General features: G+C 39.8%; 1 protein-coding gene across 1 annotated transcript in view; it reads right to left on the bottom strand.

The window, feature by feature from the left end:
• RET (ret proto-oncogene) overlaps positions 1 to 20,597 on the bottom strand; it is a 122,552-nt gene that overhangs the window by 2,303 nt on the left and 99,652 nt on the right. Inside the window, exons 12-19 of the mRNA XM_054036334.1 lie at positions 18,144 to 18,291; positions 14,355 to 14,462; positions 11,379 to 11,593; positions 11,135 to 11,257; positions 8,152 to 8,222; positions 5,249 to 5,386; positions 2,110 to 2,209; positions 194 to 341 (exon numbers count right to left, since the gene is read on the bottom strand). Of these exons, the coding sequence (XP_053892309.1) occupies positions 194 to 341; positions 2,110 to 2,209; positions 5,249 to 5,386; positions 8,152 to 8,222; positions 11,135 to 11,257; positions 11,379 to 11,593; positions 14,355 to 14,462; positions 18,144 to 18,291 (1,051 nt within the window). The remainder of the gene's footprint in view (positions 1 to 193; positions 342 to 2,109; positions 2,210 to 5,248; positions 5,387 to 8,151; positions 8,223 to 11,134; positions 11,258 to 11,378; positions 11,594 to 14,354; positions 14,463 to 18,143; positions 18,292 to 20,597) is intronic.

Below are 20,597 nucleotides of genomic sequence, written 5' to 3'. Positions count from 1 at the left end.
GACGCCTAAAGTATGATCTTGATGCAAAGTTTGACATTTACAAATAAAAAAAGCTTTCCAAGCAAATTTTGATTGGTTTCATTCACACAAGAAACACTCTAATGGGGTTACAGAGTCTGAAGATAGTGCAGAAGAAAAAAAAACACTTTGTGTGTGTGTTGCTAGAATCTAGTAAATGCATGTGAAATTCTACCATAGAGTTTGTTTTCAATCCATGTGGAGGGGAGGGTTCGAGGGAGGGGAGCATTATTACAGTCCACGAGTGGTGTCTCCTCTTCTGAGAGCCCGTCATCATAAAGTAAGGAGTCAGAGGGTGTGGAAGCTGCAAGATCTAAGTAGTCCTACCAAATAAATAAATAAAATGCTAGGTTACAATAAGCAACAAAGTCATTCTCAGTTATAGTTGCTAACACATTTCTGGGTTCCCTAGACTGGGCAACTGCAAACTCAAAGTGGGCCCTTCTATAGAGAATACCAACTGCTTAATCTCCTGTTTTCTGCCAGAGTAGTGTCCTCGGCAATGCACTTGTTTGCAGAAACACTAGACATGCTTCGACAGAAACATGCTCAGTTAGTGCTTCTCCTGTTGAATGCTGCTTGCCAACGAGTTAACTCAAAAATCACACTGATAGATAGGCTTTAATTTCAGCTTTCCTCTAAACTTAAAATTCAATGGGAGGACAGGGTGCTTAACAATGCCTGGAAGGTGCTCTCACCATTTTGCAGCATTTGGCCCATAGTTCTGTTCAGGATGCTGGTTGTTTTGTTTTTAACTAGGATAACCATTTCAGACAACATTGCCCAGTTCAGTGTTACTGTCCAGTCACTGGATTATCCCAGATATTCTGTCTGTCATACAAAGCAGACACAACTTTTTGGGTTGGAAATTTACTTTTAGTTCAATACATTGCTCTTGTAATAGCCTTTTGGAACCTCAAAACAAAAAACTTTGCTCTTACTTTGCATTTCACCATCACTGATTTAACTTTGATTTTTAAATTTTCCTATAGAGCATAATGGCTCCCTTCTGCTCACTTCTTAATCTGTGCCCAGCAACACATGCCCAAGCCCAGAATGGGTTAGTTCATTTGTTCTTCCTCTGCTGGATTTGTAACAGAGGAACAATATTGTAGGTCTTACCTAGAGAGTCACTATTGTTGGAGATTTCTAATGTTTTTGCAAAACAGGGATTTTATAAATATATATTGGTAAGCGCATACACACACCTATTTTTAGTCACAGGCCTCCACTTCTGTGTGCACATGTACACTTGTATGTGCTCATTCAACTGCACATGCCCTTTTCCAGCACACACAAACAACTGGATTTTTCCATGAAAAACTTCCATTTGCACTGATAGAATTTCCATGCCTAAGCCAGATCAAATAAGTGCACATACAAGTATTAATATTGGAAAATATCCATTTAGGTGGATGTATGTTTGCAGTGTGTACTAGGGACTCAATCCTGCAAGGTACTGATGGAGATACTCATGGGCTTTAAATTAAGCGCATGCATAGGTGTTCTCAGGACAACAGTGCTCAGCAGTGTGCAAGACCAAGTCCTAGATGAGGATGTGTAAAGGCTCCACACTGACAATGAGGTCCTTTGAATTCCCAGGAAAATCCCTTATCAGATTATGCATTTGAAAGTAGACAGATTTGGAACCAAATGGCTTTAGTATTTTGTTGCTCCTATCACATCTTTAAGAAATCCGAAATCAGAAATGACACAATACTTGCTTTGAAATATTTTAGTCATTTAATTTGAGGCTTTCTACTGCTTGATTATTGAGTAATGCAAATTAAAATTAACTCTGCAATAATAAATTTGTTACTAAGGAAACTAAGTGGTAAAATAATCAACCACACAACATTTCTAGGTCTGAAATCTTCAAAATCACCATACAAAAAAATGATGGAACTGCTTTTGGAAAGCTTTCTGCCATCTGGAGGAAATAAGGTTTTTGGATGCCTTTAATCCTGATCAAAATAAGAACTTTTCTTATCAGAAACTTATTTCTCTGTGCTACAACCAAGCTCTTTGGATTGTAAACATTCCCTACTAGTTTTCATTAACTGTGCAAAACTCATCTTGCAGCAGACTTACCCTACTCTTCACCATCATTTTCTCCAGTTCTTTGCTGATGTCAGCAAATGTTGGCCTCTTATCTGGTTCCTGTTTCCAGCATCGCAGCATCAAGTTATACCTATGAACCAAAGTAACACATAATAAGATCCTGCATTCACAAATGGTTTGGTTTTCCTTTCTGCTCAAATAAATCTACAGTACAGTGATCTGGACACTGTTGTGAATGCCACTCAAAGAAATATCTCAATCTTTCCTTTTTCTTATTTATGTAGCTAAACAATTTCTCCATGGGACGAGGTCCTAATACTGCACTGAGAGTCACATGAGTGTACCTTTATTCCCAAGAGATGCTGCATGTAATTAAAGCCCCAGGAATGTGGATCTCTTTGCAAGATTGGTGTCCAAGAGTAAGTCTACACTGCTACTGGGAGGTGGGATTTCCAGCGTGGGTAGACTCTCGCCCAGCTCGAACTCTTGTTCTAAAAAAGTCAGTGTGAATGCTGTGGCACTGGTGGTGGCGTGGGCTAGCCCCTCAACCCCAAGCCTGCCTGACCCCAGTGCTGCAACCCCCACAGTGCTATTTTTAGCATACTAGTTTGAGCTGAGGTATGGTGAGTGACTACATACGCTGGTAATCAGACCTCCCAGCTGATCCCTTACACTTCTCCTATAAGGTGACCAGGTAGCAAGTGTAAAAAATCAGGACAGAGGGTGGGGGGTAATAGGTGCCTATATAAGAAAAGCCCCCAAAATCGGGACAGTCCCTATAAAATTGGGACATCTGGTCACCCTATTCTCCTATGACTTTTGCTTTCTCGGTCACCTAGAAGAAGAACAAAACAAAACAAAACATGGGGAGTTGATAGTGACACCAATGTTTAGGCTGCCTAACACTTCCCACCTGCAAGATTCTGGCAACCTTTCCTTTGAGAAACTTTCACATCTCCATTGTTTGCCTCGGGCCTTTGGTATTTGGCAGGGGAAAAGTCCTCTGGCTACAGAAGTGCTTTTCCTTTATGGTATGAAATTCCATTCAGCTTTTGCTGAGATAAGCTTTCAAAATAATTTCCCTTCTCCTGCTCTCCTTCCTCAGGAAAGTGTTGGCAGCCTGCTAAAATAATAACTGAACACATGAATATTCTAAGGGCAGACTCCACCGCCACAGAATCAGCAGCACCACCACATTGTTCTGGAAATAGCTGGGAGCAGCCATAGTGGCGGGGAGGAGAAAAACCTAGACTGGGCTTCCCTCCTCTGGATCCAGCACCTGGACCTAGTGGCCCATTCTTCCCTCTGGGGACAACAAATAGGGCAGGAGCTCCCCCAACTCCCAGAAGGGAAGAGAAAGAAAGAATTGGGCCAGGCTGAGTTCTCCCATGACACTCTTTCTGGACTCAGCAGCCCACCCAGATAATGTAGTTAGAGCTATAGCTTAAATGACTTCTTCTGCAGTGCTGAAGGTTCATGATTCAAACCCTGCTGGTGCTCAGCTGTTCATAAAAGAAAGTGGCTTCACCGTTTTCCTTAAAAACCAAACACAAACAAACAAAAAACATTTTGAAATTATATTTAAATAACCCTACGTTATAAGAATTCTGTTTAGGTTGCAAATTCAAGCACTTGAAAGTTTAAAAATGTCAGATTTATGATTGGCTGTACAACCTTAATTCACACCCTCCCTCTTGGGCATAGGCATTATGATACTATGTGATCATGTCATTAAAGACTGTCTCAAAAACACATGTGCATAGGCTGTCTGAATTAAGTTTGCACAGGCAACCATACATCTGGCATTTCCTAACTTTTTAGTACTTGACTTTACAACCTAAATAAGATTCTTCTAATCTCACTTTTTTTGGATTTATTATATTAAAGATGGAGTGAACTGTTTCAGAAAAGTTTGCTTACTTTTAAAAAAGGGGTAAAGCTATGCATTCCCACCTCATTGCTAGACTGGATAATTTGGAGCATGCATAGAAAAATGGGTGTTAAGTAGTTCATCTTAATGCAGTCTTTAATGTCCTAAAATAAACATCTACCCAGGTTGTCCATCTAAGAGAGACGACAACAACAATGCCATCAACTCCCCTCCACCCCCTGCAAACTTACACAACATGAGCAACTCAAAAAAGTATCAACAATGGAACATAATTGGGGGTGGGGAAGGGGACATTTGAAGTGAATGCTTGAGGAAGGGAAGACGGGTGAAAATTTAAAATATTTAATTTTGCTGGGGGCAAGTCTGGACTTGAGATCTATGAATCTGAGTTCAACAGTGTCTCAGTGGTATCTCTGTGTATGTGGTGCACAGAAAAAAATGGCTGTACTATTTATGCTGCTTTTTCTCACCACAAGACTCCTGAAGGGATCTCGTTCTTGTTCTCCAAAATTCAAATGAGACAATGCAGTCTTATGTGAATATGGCTTAATAGAGGCTGATAAACATTTTTAAAGCTCTGTTTGTTTCATTTTCGGACACCATAGACTATCCAGGAAGATGAGATATTTCTCTCTCTCATTGAGATTTTCCTGGTTAATTGCCTTTTGTAAATAAGTCAATTAATAACACATGAACTGTCTTACAGTCACAGATAAACTGAAATGACTCACTAAGTCACAAAATGTTTGTGTTATACAGGTATTGATTTCTGGATCAAGGTATCTTCTCCTCAGGGTTCTGTGCACTACCAGGAAAGTCAGACAACTGACAAACCATTTGCAGGGAGTACATGGAGCACAGATATTAAAATAACCACCTTATTTGCAGTAAAGTGGGTTCCTAGTATTTGGATGTGCTTCAACACATCTTGAAGAGATCAATCATCACTATGTTAGATGCATTTCTTCTCCCCCCACCCCCATGTTCCAAATATTCAACCTACACTTTTTCATTAGCTTGAGGAGTACTTTATCCAATTTTCAGCAAGTACTTTGGCAATAGATGCGGGTGCTTGGGGACTGCATTTCTTTTAGTGCACATTTAACACAGATTGTCACCCCACCTTTCTGCCACTTTATGATGTCAGAGTTCTTTACTTTTACTAGTTTGTTCTCAGACTTCTCTAAAAGTCATGCTGGAGATGGCTGTTATTTACACTGTTTCCCCCTTTTGTTCAAGGACATTTCTATTAATCCAAACAAAGCAAGAACTACTTACATTTCTTCACTGCAGTTTTCAGGTCTCTCCATTCTATAGCCAGTTTTCAGGAGGTTAAAGAGTCTTTCAGGAGCAATTCCAGGATAAGGATTACCTCCCAAGGTTACAATCTCCCATAGCAGAACTCCAAATGACCAGCTGAAAAAGGAAGGAAGGAAGGAACCATTCACTTGAATTACTAGGATTGAAGAGCTTAACATGGCCCCTATCCAGCAAATAGCACAGTAGCACTTAAAGGTTCCAAGATCAAGTTTCCATTATGCTAGGTGTTGTATGAATCCCTGCCCCCATCTATTACATTCTAAATAGACAAGACAGACCAAGGCATCAACCACAAATCCATCCTTCTTTGCATGCACATGTCTAATTTTACCTAAATGACCCCCTTTATTTTAATAGGCTTACTTGTGCTCGTTTAATGAATCAGGGCCTTAATTTTGTTCTGGGCCTAATACAGAAAGCAGCACTGGTCAATTCTATTTGGAAATTTGAAATGCACCCAAAAAATGGTGACATTTTGATTTTTTTTTTTTTTTTTTTTTTTTAAAGGGAAGAAAATTGAGTCAATTTTTCTATCCACTTTCTGACCAGCTCTAGTAGAAAGGCCTTGACTCAAAGGGTTGGAAATAAGGGTATGTGTTTACCCCCCACACACCCAAAAAAGGTTCCCTTTCCTGAGTGGAAGCCCTCTTTCAGAGGCTTGAGCAACCCAAAATCTAATCCAGACCCTCATTTCAAACCCCCCCAAGATTTCAGTTTTCACAATGCAGGGTGAAGGAAAGCAGGCAACAGTCTATTTTTTCACTTGGGTTGATGGGATGCCTCTGAGAACAAAGTTATGTACAAAGTGCAATAAACATTCACTTTTGCCATCTGACTTTTATGCGAGAGCTCCACCTTTAAAAAGAGACCTAGAGGAGTTAGGCCCCTAAAGTCCACTGAAAGTCAATGAAAGTCATGTGCCTAATTCCCTGAGGCTCCCTTGAAAATCCCACCTCAAAATTTTAGCAACAGAAACTGCTCTCCTCCTGACTAGGTTTCACTTGTCTCTTTGTAGTTCTTTTATTTTAAACAAGGGAAATGGCATTCCCAGGCCAGGACATATTAAGCTCCAAGATGGCTATGCGCAGGGAAAAAAAAAAAAAAAGAACTGCTAGTCTCACACAGCCTTACATGAAACTTTCAAACAGCTTTTTCCTGCTGATATTGTGTAAGTTATTTTTAACCAGTCTATATCTTCCTCAAAGCTCATGCATATTTATAACGTTCCATTGCACTTGATTAAGTTTTTCTATTCTTCCTCATGCCCTTTATTGAGCCAGTTATTCTGTGCACCCTAGCAGGTTATAATTTGACCTGTAAGTAATCCAGAAAGAGTGTGGGGCATTGTGGGTTTTTATGTTTAAGATTCTTTGTTTAAGTGAATTTTTTGGAGGCTCTGTAAGAGGGTGTAGCATGTTGGTAATTTCTCAATTAGCTCCAGCTGTTTGTCAGATTTGTATGTTAGGATATTGTACCTTAGTTTTGTAATTATAAAAATTACCGGTAACTAAGTGTGTGGGGAGGGGAGAAATATTTTCCATTGTACGGTCTTTGTGGATGAATAAAAATGTCATCAGAGAGATGGGGACAGGAAGACTGTGGGCACTGGTACAAAGTGTGTCTAGGTTCCAGCATAAAAAGCAAAGGTTTTCGCAGCAGGGTTGGAAAAAAGAAATGATAGAAGCTGGCAACTTATACTACTGCTAGATCACTGCCAACTACTGACTATATACAAGGGTCTTAAAAGGAAGCAGCTGGAAAAAAAGAGAGAATTTATGAGGAAAATCCAGCATTCGGGAATGGATTTTAAGTATATTAATAGATGGTCACTAAAACCATAATTGCATCACCCCAAACAGCACTGAATATTTGTAGATTATATTTGTTAGCAAATGTAAATTTTTAAAAATCAATTTTCAAATAAAGTAACCCTTTAATTCTTCAGTGTTACACTGTTGGAGTAATAGCCTGGAGCATGGGGTGTGTGTATAAGAGGCTGCAGGAGACTAAACCTCCCCAAATAAGGCTGGCAATGCAAGGGGGGGAAATGCTGCAGATGCGATGCTGGTCACCTCCCTTGGAGGCGCACCAGCCCGCTGCCTTTCGAGCACTGGAAGTGAAGCTCCCTAGAAGGGGGAGGCCCACCAAGGCTCAGACCGGGACCCCACCCACGCTCTGCCCTGAGGCCCTGCCTTCACCCAGCCTCTTCCCCTGAGGCCCCACCCATGCTCTACCCTGAGACCTTGCCCTTGCTTGCCTATTCCCCCAAGGATCCCCTCGCCCGCCATTTGCTCCTCTCCTGCTGCTCTGCCAGCTTGGGTGAGGAAGGAAGTAGTAATGTGAGAAAGGAAGTGGAAAACAAATCTGCCCATGCAATCACTCTCTAACAACAGGTGCAGGTACTTGTATCATGTGGCTGCAACTTGGTTGTTCATTAAGAGTCTGATCCCGTTCCCACTGAAGTCATTTGGAGTTTTGTCATTGGCTTCAATGGGAGGTGACTCAGGTTCTAAATCATTAGTCTTTTTGCTGGGTCTGCCAACAAGAATGGGTTCTGTGGTGCGCACACTAAAAACGGGGCTGAGACCATCAAATCTCATTCCACACAGGCCAACAAAGGGCAATCAGATTGCAACCTCCTACAGTCACTCATGATTTAGGTTTTAATTTAATGGGTCACCTACAATTTTAAAGTTCCATATTTATCCCACCATTACTGAGAGACTGAGTCATCTGGGCTCTCTGATATTTGTTATCTTCCAACTTAGAAGCTGTGGCTATTAAATATGTTACCATAGTTCTTTGTGAAACTCTATACAACAGACACAAACTGCATAAGACACACCACAATTTAGACTTACACATCACTTTGTGTTGTATAGATATGATCAAATAGGGATTCTATTGCCATCCATTTAACAGGTATTCGACCCTAAGAGAAAAAACAGCAACACAATTACTAAGTTAGAAGGTTAAATTTAATGTTGGTGCATTTGCTTTCACAACAGTAAGATTTATACTGCACTGTGCCTCTCTGATATGCTTCAGCAGTCTAATGACTGAAGTGACATTTCATCAAATAAACAGGGAGCAGTACAGGTTAGGGGGCACAGCTATAACCTCTCTTTAATCACCACTGAACTTTACCATTCATTCTAACCCAACCAACTTAGGAGGACCCAGTTTTGAAAGGACATGCACTCAATGAACAGTGATTTTCAGACATATTACATGGTCAACTCAGATCACTGAACCCTCCTATCACACTAAACCTATACTTCTCAACATGAATTGCTTGCCACCCATTAGATACACTTCCAGAGCCTAGTGGGAGTTGTGCAGGTGCAAAAGGAGATGGAGAATGAGGCTATAGGAGTAAGATCCATCCAAATGAAAGATGAATCGCAAGTGAAAAACTCAGGTTTTAGGACAGCTTTGGCTTCTGAACTCAAGTTTCACTCGGGCAGTTATACTTCTTCAATGGCTGCTTAACAAGCTGTGCAAACTGCTGCTTTTTGGTCTGAAATACACATGTTAAAATCTCAGATCTACACCAGCTATTCGCAGAGATCGTGGCTGTGCAAAATGCCAACGTGATTTCCAGGATGCTTCATAACATCCACAAAAGCATTCTGGATTTGTATTTTCATAAAATTTTCAGGCAATGCACATGTATTTGGAAAATTTTTCTAGATATATTTGAAAGATATTCCATTCTTTCTCCCATTCTTTCCTCCTGCTCTCTCTCTACCCAAGTTATTTTTGACAGCAAACAATTGTTTGTGTTGGAAAATTGAATATGCACTCGGAGATACTATGGTGAGGAGGGCTATATCAGTATCTAACTTTATGGGGAAAAAATTATGTATTAGAATAAATTGTTCTCAAATAATTTTTGCAGAGGAATAGGTACAAATAGATAGCATTCCTTCAGTATAAAGCATACATAATAGAATGGAGTAGATATTGCACTGTCTTTCCTAATATACTATCTAGTTATATTTTTATTGTCTTTGTCCATGGTCACTTTTGTATTTGCCTCCTGCACACATCATGCAATTGAGCATTATTGGCTGGAATTGTAGTGGAAAACAAACGTCAAAAAGTCACAGTATTTGTGGAAGCCAATATTTGAAATTCTCATGTGTGAGAATTCATGCTGGCAGCACTTTCACACTAACCCACACAGGGAACTGAAGCAGTATCACAGAAGATTGAATGGTCAACATAAAATAGTATTAATGAATTTCACAAACGGAGCTTGGATACTGGCCTCATTTACATGCAGAAGGCCCACTGATTTCAATAAAAGTTGCATGCATACAGGCTTATGGCAGAATTCGGCTCAGTGTGTTATGGCAATATCTGCTATGATAATAAATAACGACAAGTCTGAACTTGTTTCATAATCTTGAGGTTATCATAATAGTTCTTTTTAGGGAAAGCCGTGATATGACTAAACAATGAGAGGAGCTATCCTAATACCACAGGAGAGGCTTTCCATCAAATTTCCTTTGCACAATCCTACAGATGAAATGTTACCATATGCTGAGTTCTGCCATGAGCACTGTGAGCAGACAGAACTACTTCTAGACAGCTGATAATAATTTACTGTGACAGGAAAAATATAATTGCTTTAAAGAATCCGAGGCATTCCAAACTGGCAGATGGGTATCTCTACTATCTATAGCAGAGATGGGCCCAAGCTCTGGCATTTGGATCTGGATTTTAAACCTTGTATATTTCAGAGCTGTTTGGAGATGGGTTTTGGTTCAGATCATCATAGCTATAGAAGAAGCATTCATGAAACTAGGATCTGTATTTAGATTCCAATTATGAAGTTTTCAGCCCGAACTAGTTCTGTTTTAAATGATTGCCAGCTCTTTCTGCCTACTTTTTCTTCAATCCCTTGTTTTGTGGGCTTGGCAATTATAAAAAGAGAGGGAGAGAGAGACTAATGGCTTTTTTGTATAAAGTAGCAAGATGAGGCCCTAGATTTTGTACCCTAAGTAACTTACAAACTAACAGCTATAAAAAAAATTACTACCTGAAAAATACTTGAAAGGAAATAGGATTATATTTGAATATATTTGTCTTTATTATTGCTAGATCACACATTACTTTTAAGGCCCTTGTTCACACTACAGCTACAACACAACACAACACAAAGACGGGAGAAATCGTGGTTACAAGATGCATGGATACATGCTTTCCAAAAATAGTCCAGGGTTTTAACCCACTTTCAAGGACAAAGGTAGTCCTACTGTATCTATATTGTCACCATGTCCTGTGACTGGGTTGTAGATGTGGTGTTGATGGGGCATTACAGTAAAATACAAAGATCAGGGCCGGCTCCAGGCACCAGCTTACCAAGCAGGTGCTTGGGGCGGCCACTTCGGAGAGGGGCGGCACATCCAGCTGTTCGGCGGCAATTCAGCCAACGGTCCCTCACTCCTGCTCGGAGCAAAGGACCTCCCACCGAATTGCCGCTGCAGATCACGATTGTGATCGCGGCTTTTTTTTGTTTGTTTGTTTTTTTGTTTGGCTGCTTGGGGCAGCCAAACCCTGGAGCCGGCCCTGACAAAGATTATTGCACACAGGCAGAAGAAAGAGCGGACAGGAATTAATATTTTTTGCTGATGATATACCAGTAATAGTGTAGTCTAGTTACTTATAAAGGCCCAAATGATGAAGCTAATTGTTTTGTTTAATCTTTACTTTTTGTTCTCTATTTCCTTATCGGAATTAGCTGTTGTCTTTATTTTCTGTGTACAAGTGCTTCAGTGTAAACCCATTCCCTTGATTAAGCAAGGATTCCAGCCCTGGTTTTAACATGCACTGTACCTTGCTTCTCTTGACATAGGAATCCTCTTCATAAACATCTCGGGACAAGCCAAAATCAGAAATCTTCATTTTGCGTCCTTCTGCCACCAATACATTTCTGGCTGCTAAATCACGATGAACAAGCTTTTAAAAGAAACCAACAATCATGGTTATTATTCTTATGGGGTAAGATGCATGGAGAAACTTCCAGATATATTTATGCCTGTCACAGAGATATGTTCAACACATTGCTGTAGCACTATACCTTCATTTCTGCCAGGTACTGCATCCCCCGAGATATCTGCCATGCAAATGAGATCAGATCTCCCATTGTTAAGGCTCTCTCATCTGGGTTGTCCAAGTAGCTTGAATTTCTGTTGGCATCACTACCCACATAGCTAGGTCCTACTTTCCGACTTTCCCTGAGAAAACTGCGCAAGGAACCATACTTCGCATATTCCACAATTAAATACAGAGGCCCTGAGGACAAGAAAGAAAAATACAAATCAGTCATGTTGTTCTGCTCTACTTTTCTAAAGATTTTTCTAGTTAACATCACAGACTGGTTTGTAACAATTACAGGCCCCAATCCTGGAAACATCCTTCCCTCAGCACTGCAACTTGATGTGGTAGAATTGCTTGTGAATTCAAATAACCCTAAGAGCTATGCTGGTGGGGGTTTTAGCTCCCAATAGGGCCATCAAAGCCAGGCAGGGACCACATGAAAAGCAGCCTACTGGTCCCATAGGCTGGCATTTGAGAGAGAGGCTAACAACCTATCCTTGTAAAAAAGTTAAATTATAGAAAAACAATAAGAAGCCATTCTGGCAAACAGCCTCATAGACAAGGATGGCAGAATTTTCTTCATGCCCTAGCAATGTCTGATGACATGGGAAGGATTCAGAATCTTGCAAATATGCACTTGACTGGATGTCCTATGGGAATTCTCTCATGCTACAAGCCCAGGTACTCATGTGCATAACTGCTCAGAGCTATAGAGGGCATCTAACAACACCTACCAAAGCTAAAGTTGTGAAACAGTTTCTATACTAGCCTTGTGTTTTCACATCAGAACCTTAGGGTGTGTACCCTGTACGGCTCTCTACATACCCAAGCAGTGCCTGATTTTAGGGAAACAATGAGAAGGTACTGGTCAGCATGGCAGGCAGTGGTCTCCGCCCGCCAGCTGCCTATCTGTTGTCAGGCTGTTTTGTAGGCATCATGGCACAGAGTTTTAAACAGTGTCTTTGCTTGGATATGGGGAGCATGTTTACAAGGAAAAAAGGTTTCATTGAACGAAAAATGTGTGTGATATCTATATCTATATAAAACTAGATTGAACTAGTTTTTATTCAGTATAGCCACACACTAAATTTTGGTGTGCTGGCAACAATTATTAAACTATAGATTGGTTCATGGAAAAAAATTAATCCAGTGCATGACATATGACATCTTAAATACATGGGGTGAAATCCTGATCCCACTGAAGTCAATGGCAAAACTCACATTCTCCATGATTTCACCCATGATGTGCCTCTTTTTGTGTAGGTTTTGGAGTGCATATGGTATGTTTTATCATTAGTTGTGAATTCATGTGTATGGTTAGTAACATGCTTATTTAATGTTCTTTTTGGTTCTATTGATGGAATCACACACATGTGCATACACACACAATGTTATAGCAAATATTAGGCCAGAGCTTGCTTGCCTGACACAGCCGAATAGTCTCATTGATTGCAAGAAGATAATACCTTAATAAGGTCAGGAGTATTCAAGAAAGCACATAGAATACAATTAATTCATGCAGTAAGTAGCTGCACAAAGATGTTGGGTCAAAATCTGTTCCTCTCAGTCATCTGAGTTTAAATTCAGAATAAATCCACTGAAGTCAGTAGAATGACTCCAGATTCACACTGATGAATAGAGCTCCTTAGCTTTCACCTTTTAATTTTCTTTTAAACTTAGCTGAAGATCAAGCCTGTATAAGGAATTACTTAAGAAACTTGATTTAAAAAAAATCAAAATTACTTTCTGGAGCGTGTGATATTTAGCTCAGAAACCATCTTCTCCTTCCAGCACACTAATTAAGGTGCCTTTTCAAAACACTCAAGTATAGGTTCTCAACAAAAATCCTGACATTTCAATCCATTAGCAAGCTTCTCCTCCCCACCACCCACATGAATATCCACTCAGCGCTACAATGCTGAGTACATTTGTCAGCTGTATCAAAGCCTCCCCCGCCATGCATTAATGAATTACCTTCATATTTATGAGAAGTGTTCGACTCACAAACAGTTCACAGCATAATGATTTTATCCCCTCCACAAGGTTCATAAAAAACACTCCGATTTTTTTTTTTTTTAAATCTTACTGAGTCTCCCAGATGCACAATCCTGAATTCTACGTGCCCCCGGAATGCACTGTTACATCATCAGGCGTTTTGAAGATGCAGGACTGAGCCTTAAGAATTTGTGGCCATGTAAATCACTCACGCTCCATAACAACTGAAAGATCAACTTACAACAGATATTTTATGGCAGAAGATGTTGCCATGCAACTCCATTTAACATTCATGGGAATTGTTTAGATAAATCCCCATGACCTGCACTGAAAGTTTGCCCCTTTGGCTGTTTATAATACATCCTTTTGAAAATTATTTCCCCCAGTATACACGTCAGTGAAACCAGTTTTTGACAAATGTAAGCATTCACGTTAGCACCACACAACAGAATCATGCTAGTGCAGAAAAACTCTGGGGAAGAAAAACTGAAAGTGAAACTAACTAGCAACCTAGTCAGGGGTTAGGTAGTGGGTTGTCCCTTAACTACTTGTTCACTCAGAAGCTGGCAAAATGGTGCCCCAATCCCTGACTTGGGCCGTTAGGTGCTACTAGAATACCAAATAATGATCATATTGAAAATCCAGTCTAGCCAAATTAGAAGAGGCTCCCTGAGAACCAACTTAGTGTCAAAAAATAGAGGCAGAAAGAAACTGGCCAGGAAATATTTTAAAATAGCTTTAGAATCAAAACATGTTTGTCTCTGACTATATAGGTGGTATCCATAAGATCTGCGGCTAGTTTTGCTGAAATTAGGATTTCCACTTCTCTCACTCATTCTTAACACCACCATTTTTAATCAATAGCAAATTTATAAAGATATTTTGCATTTTAAATAGTGCTTCAACCCCAGGCTAGATCCATTCTTTGTTTCTCTCTTACTAACTAGCTGCTGACACTTACCATCCTGACTGCATGCTCCATACAGTTTGATGACATGAGGATGGTTGACCTGTTTCAAGAGGTTGAACTCTGACAGCAGATCTCGCAGCTCACTCTGGGAAGCGTTTTCTATAGAAGGCATCAAAACCAGACATTTGGTTAATAAAACACTGCAAAAGGAATGTGCCACCTATAGACTAAGCTATAAATTAGCATACTGCTACCTATTTGAGGTATTGAGATGCGCTGGCCAAGTGATTAAGGTGCTCAACTGCAATTCCAGAGGTCATGGATTCACTTCTCACTCCATCTCATACTGAAGGCTAATTCATCCAGTAGCAAAATGGGCACCTGATCCATAGTGTTAGGGCTGTGAAAAGCGGTCAGCATGATGCTAGCCACATCACTCCCTTGTGTAGTGTTGGCTATGGAAACTGACATGCGTTAGCCTGATGAGCCATCTGTGGCTTGGGGCAGACTTTGACTTATTTTAGGTACTTGCAGGGGACTAATCATTGTAGTATAAAACAGGTACAATCTAAGAACAAGAATTTCAGAATGCTCTGGAAATGAGCATGGGGATGAAAAGCTTCAAGTGCTGTACTATCAGCTTTGTAACGGTTTTCAGAGAAGAGACAGGGCCTTATTCTTCATTGATGTTCAGTCATTCACATCTTTGCCAAGTAGAGATGGGTGAAATTTTTCAGCTAATGGTTTACTCGCTGAAAAATGCAATTTTGGATGACCCCAAACTGTTCAGGAATTTGACACAAAATAATTTTGGCCAAAAAAATATATTTTCGGGACTTAGCTGTCGTTCACAAAACAGCAGGAGGAACTGGAGGTCGTCATGGGCCCTCTTTATAAATTTTAGCCCAGTGATTACCACACTCCCCTAGAAGTAGCTTCAATAGCAGATACTGAAAGATCCTCACACACAGCCCAATGGCTAATGTGTTTTCCTGAAATATGGGAAGACCAAGTTCTCCACATTAGGCAGAGGGGGCCGTTGAACCAGGGTCTTGTGAGTGCTCTAGTACTGGGCTAAAGCTATAAGGAGATGGGTGGCATGACCCCCTTCCCGTTTTGTAAATCTAGACTTTTCAAAATATCCGAAACAGCATGTTTCAGGTCAGACAAAATGGTTTGTTCAATGCAAAATCTTTTTTTTTCAATTCGCTGAATTTTGTTTGCAATTTTTGGGAACTGCTGGTGAACCACAAAATCAGTTATCTGTCCAGCTCTACAGTCACATGAGAGTACAGCACTGCCATCTAACTACGTAGCATTTTATACCCACTTTGCACTGGTGTAATTGACTAGATAAGATGCAAGGCAGTGAAGAATCAAACTCAGAGCCTTTTGTGCCATGTTTGTATTGACATCAATAGAAGATACTTATCCAGACTTCTTTGCTGATGTCAGTGGGATGGGCACTGATTCAGTTATACTATTCCTTGGCTGTCTGCCAGCATAAAACTTTTTAGAGAACATTCCAGGATAGTGATTTGTTGTTATTGTTTTATTTTCATTTGTATTTGTTCACAATGAAGTAAAAACAATAGCAACACAAAAATGTTTACCCAAGTAATGGGCAAATGTTTTCCACAATCCAGCTCTCATGGAACATTTGGGAGAGCTATCTGAGAAAGAAATATGCATTGCAAAAGGAATTTATTAGAGTTCTTGCTATTACCATAAATGCCTTATGAATTTATTAGAGGAGGGTGCTTAAAATAAAGGGTTACCCTTGACTGCTATCAAGTCTGCTCCAGATAATAGCTAGGGAAAGTCAAATGGTAAGTCCACTGGAATTAAGAATGTCACTTTTTAACAGCATATTTCAAAATTTTAGCTCAGTTACATATTATCAATGTAAAAAGTCACTACTACTTGTAAATGTATAAATAAAGTTGGCACGCTGTAAAGATTATGGATATGCCATTTATAATACCATGTACAAGGTTATTTTAGTGTTACATGTAGAGCTATATTAGTCTTTGTCTCTGAAAGGCCAAGTTCCAGGGCTCCGTCTGCACGCTCTGTCTTTGATTTCATCTCCATTGAACCCTCGTTATAAGGAAGCCTTTTTATAAATGTAGACATGCATTTCATAACTCGTTTATTTCATCGGTAAATTGATATAATATGCAATTTCCTTGCACTCAGTGAGAGGATGATGGACTTTTTTTTTAAGCTTGCACATAATAAAAATGCTAATAAGAAACCCATTATCCTATTGTAATTGTGTTTTCTTATTCACAGCAGCAATTAACGACTGAGGTCATCCAGCCAATGCTTGCTCCCCACCAAAAGAAAGAACTCTTCTACCCAGAAGCATTTCTGAATACTTTTGTTGCTTCTCTCATATTCCTAGGGTGCTTATCTCCTTGGTATATAGGGACCACACACCATTATGAAGTAGTATCAGATTCTAACACAAAGCAGGGTTATTTTGTCTCTGTTCTTTCCATTTCTACATCATCCTTCAGGACAATGCAGTTAAAATTACCTTTCTGTCAAAACAACAAGGTCAGTCCTAGGTTCTGTGGGGCCTTATGTGATCTAAAGGCCTCCATTTGCCTTCTTTGACCTGTGACCAAGGTCTCCCATCTCAGTGATATGGTCCAGATGATGTAGCCATTAGGTGTGAAATGTGGCATAAACCAAAGCCTACCACTGGCTTCACTGGGGGAATATGGTGGTACTTGGTCTGGTATACAGAAAGTGCCAACTCATTATTTCATTACTTTGCTCTCCTTTTTAAGGTGGCATGTGTAGGAGAAAGATAGGTATAGCTGGGTTTGAAAAGAAGGACATATGAATCAGTTTCCTTAATGAAAGAAAGTACAATAGGTAGAGATAGATGGATACAGGAGCCCCCTTCTTATCAATCAGAGTTTGTCTAGTGTAAGTTTTCTTCCAACTCTGTAGCCTCAGATTCTTTGATTTAAAAAACTCAACTGGATAAAACAATAGTCTTAAATTAATAATTCTTAACAATTATATAGGGTTTTTCATGTAAGATTTTCAAAAAAATCAGCTCAGCATCGGCCTAGCTTTGCTTCCACGGACTTCAAATGAGAGTTTTTCAAATGGACTTTAATGGTGGCATAATTAGAGCAAGGCTGAGAGCTTTTCAAAATCTCACCCCGTGTATACAAAGTGCTTTACAAACTGCCTATTTGCTTTTTTCTATATCTGTGTTAGCTGGGTAAGTATATTACCCGCTATTATACAGATTGGAAAATTTAAGTAGAGAGATTAAGTGAATTGACCATGGCCAGCCTACAAGAGCTGAAGGCTTCTTGGATTTCCTGCCCCTTGCTCAAAACCAGTAGACTACACCTCTATCAAGTAAATACATCAGATCAATCCGGCAAAGGCAGGGAAGTAGATGGATAGCTTAATAGGTCTGTTCTGTCTCTAGACACTTTGTATCTAGCACAAATGATCTACTTAAAATATTTGAAGAAAAATTGAGATAGATTAATACAAAAAGCTGTGCAGAGTTTTAAAAAGCCTTTGTGATGCTTCAATTAATGACAACTTAAATGAGATACATTTGCCACAGTAACTCACATTGCCCTTGCACAGCAAGCTAGGGCCTTTGGAAATTACTGTTTGTATCAATGTGGCACTCTCTCTTTCAACGGGAATAGGTCAGTACATAAATAGAATGCTGGAGGAAATGCTGCCAGGACGCTGTCAGGGCCTGCCCCCAGATAGCCTCCTGCATGGACACTAGACCCTTGTGAAACAGATTCAAAGGTTCCCAGATAGCTTTCAAATCATTTCAGGGAAATGTACCTTTGAGCATTTTCACTGCCACCGTGGTGTAGCCTGCTTTCCCCTTGAGTCTGAACGCTGTTGCCTTGACGACCTTTCCAAATTCTCCTTCTCCTAGTGTCTTGCCTAGAACCAGATTCTTCCGGGGGAATTCCCATTTGGGATCCTCCTGTATGAGAAAAAAAAAAGGAATCCTATCAGATAAAATGAGATAGAAGGGGCTATCTTATGAGACAGAAGGGGCAAGTTCCTGACTGGTAGCTCAAATCACAAAGGTTTAATACAGTATTATATTTCAGGGAAGACATTATGCTCAGTTATCTGATTAATTTTTGTTTTTGTTTTTGTTCCATTATCAGACAGAAGACCATGACTTTTTCTTCTGCAACACCCTCTAAAAGCTCTTTGCAAGCATTTTTAAATAAGCTAGAAATTTCCTCTAGATAAAAAGGCACTAGGTGCAGCCTATCAATATGGATGATGTTTACAGGCCTACCTGAGATTTTTTGGTACAAATGAAACACTGACTGAATAAATGCTCACCTTCAAAATAAAGTATGCATATTTGATCTTGCATTTCTGTTTAACTTGTGGGAGGAGGTTTTCCTTTAAGAATTCATCACAGACAACAATCCATCTGTATGAAGTGCTATTGAGCCTTACAGTTACAGAACAGTGACAAAATGTATAAACCAACCAAGAAATAAAAGCAAACAGAGTACAAGCTACTTTGAAGGCATCAATATCTAACATCCAAATGCATCAGACGCTGCCATATGGGTCAGACAAGAGGTCAGTGTTTCATTGCCCAGGACTTTTCCAGACACCATCCTATTTGCCCCAGGTAGAAAATAAATAAAAACGCACAAGCTGGCAGGCATCCTACATACAGTATAATCAAACAACAGAAATTGCATTAAAGGGCGGGGGGGGGGAGGGGAGAAGCCTTCCAAAGTATGCAGATAAACCCACCCTAAACTAAGCTTTATAAGTGAAATTAAGGTAATAGGGTTTTAGTGTGGTGCTGTAAGTCAACGTCCAAGGAAAATCCTGTATTGGAGATTAGCTGATACCAGATTTTATGGAGCCATTAACCTCAGTTTATGTAATGTTTGTTGGATGATTTTTCTTAGGGATTTTTTTTTTAACCCATTGATTGTTTGCATTTTTACACAATAATTTCTGACCATCTACAATTAGCCCATGAAATAAAATACTGCCAGGATATTAGCATTCCCCCCCTTAACTAGAATCTTACCATATAAATTAAAATGTAGTCAATGCATTAAAATAAAGTCCTGTGTTCAAGCTCCACAGTGCAGCACGTGCAATCCAACTGAATGCTGGAAGATATTACTAAAACAATGGCATAATTTTTACAGTGCAAGTGCAAATTGTACAGCTAGCTGCAAACGGGAGTAGCCAGTAATGACAGTACTAGGGAACAAAAGTTATTAGCCACAGACTTTCCAGGGAACTAGTTTACTTGAATCCAATTGTTTGTTCCAGTAGAACAATTATTTAGTTCCATACCCCGGGGCAGTTAGCTCACAATCAAACTACTGCACTACAAGAAATTTTATACAAATGAATGGTACAGTAATAGCCCATGCAAAGCTGATATCAGGCTACTGCTCCGTATTTGATAAATAATTCAATACTTTCCATTTGCAGTACATGACAATTTTCATTGAGAATTTGAAATCCTTCAGAAAGTTACCATTGTCTCTCAGATGGGGAAACTGACGTAGAGTGATGATGTGACTTGCCCTAGAAAATATTACAAGTCAGTAGTTGAGTCAGGAATAGAGCTCTGGTCTTCTCACTTCCAGGTCTGTACTTAAACCACTAGATAGTGTTACCTTACATTCAAGGGAGGCAGTGTTTCCTAGTGGATAGCAATGGACTAAGTCAGGAGACTTGAGTTCTTTGCCCCACTCTGCCAATGACCTCCTGCGTGACCTTGTGCATGTCACTTCACCTCTCTGTGCCTCAGTTTCCCCACCTGTAAAATGAGGATAATGCTACTGGCCTCCTTTGCAAAAATGATTTGAAATCTACAAGCAAAGAGTGTTTTATGGGCTAGATGCTACTATTATTTATCCTCATGATAGAGATATTGGTTAGCAAATAGTCTGTAAACATTGATAATCAGTTTAACCTCAATTAGTCTAACCCTGTACTGAAGTCAATGACAAAAGAAATAAGGGATTAGACTGTGCCCAGAGTATTACATTTATTTAGACACTAACAGTAAGAGAAAATGCAGTTGGCTTGTGCAGGAAGTTATGATCTGATTAGTTACCATGCATTCGTTAGAGATTCCCTCCATGTGGGTGATTTTTGTTTAAATTTCATTTGAATCATAGACTGCAACCTCTTTGGGGGAAGGCCTCTCTCTTACTAACAGTGAAATTTTAAAGGCCTGCTGAAGTCAATGGGGCCAGAATTTCACCTTAAATGTTTGTCCAGCAC

The sequence above is a fragment of the Malaclemys terrapin genome, chromosome 7, assembly GCF_027887155.1.
Source record: "Malaclemys terrapin pileata isolate rMalTer1 chromosome 7, rMalTer1.hap1, whole genome shotgun sequence".
In the NCBI taxonomy this organism is placed as follows: Eukaryota; Metazoa; Chordata; order Testudines; family Emydidae; genus Malaclemys; species Malaclemys terrapin.
This window is presented reverse-complemented; position numbering and strand designations above follow the sequence as displayed.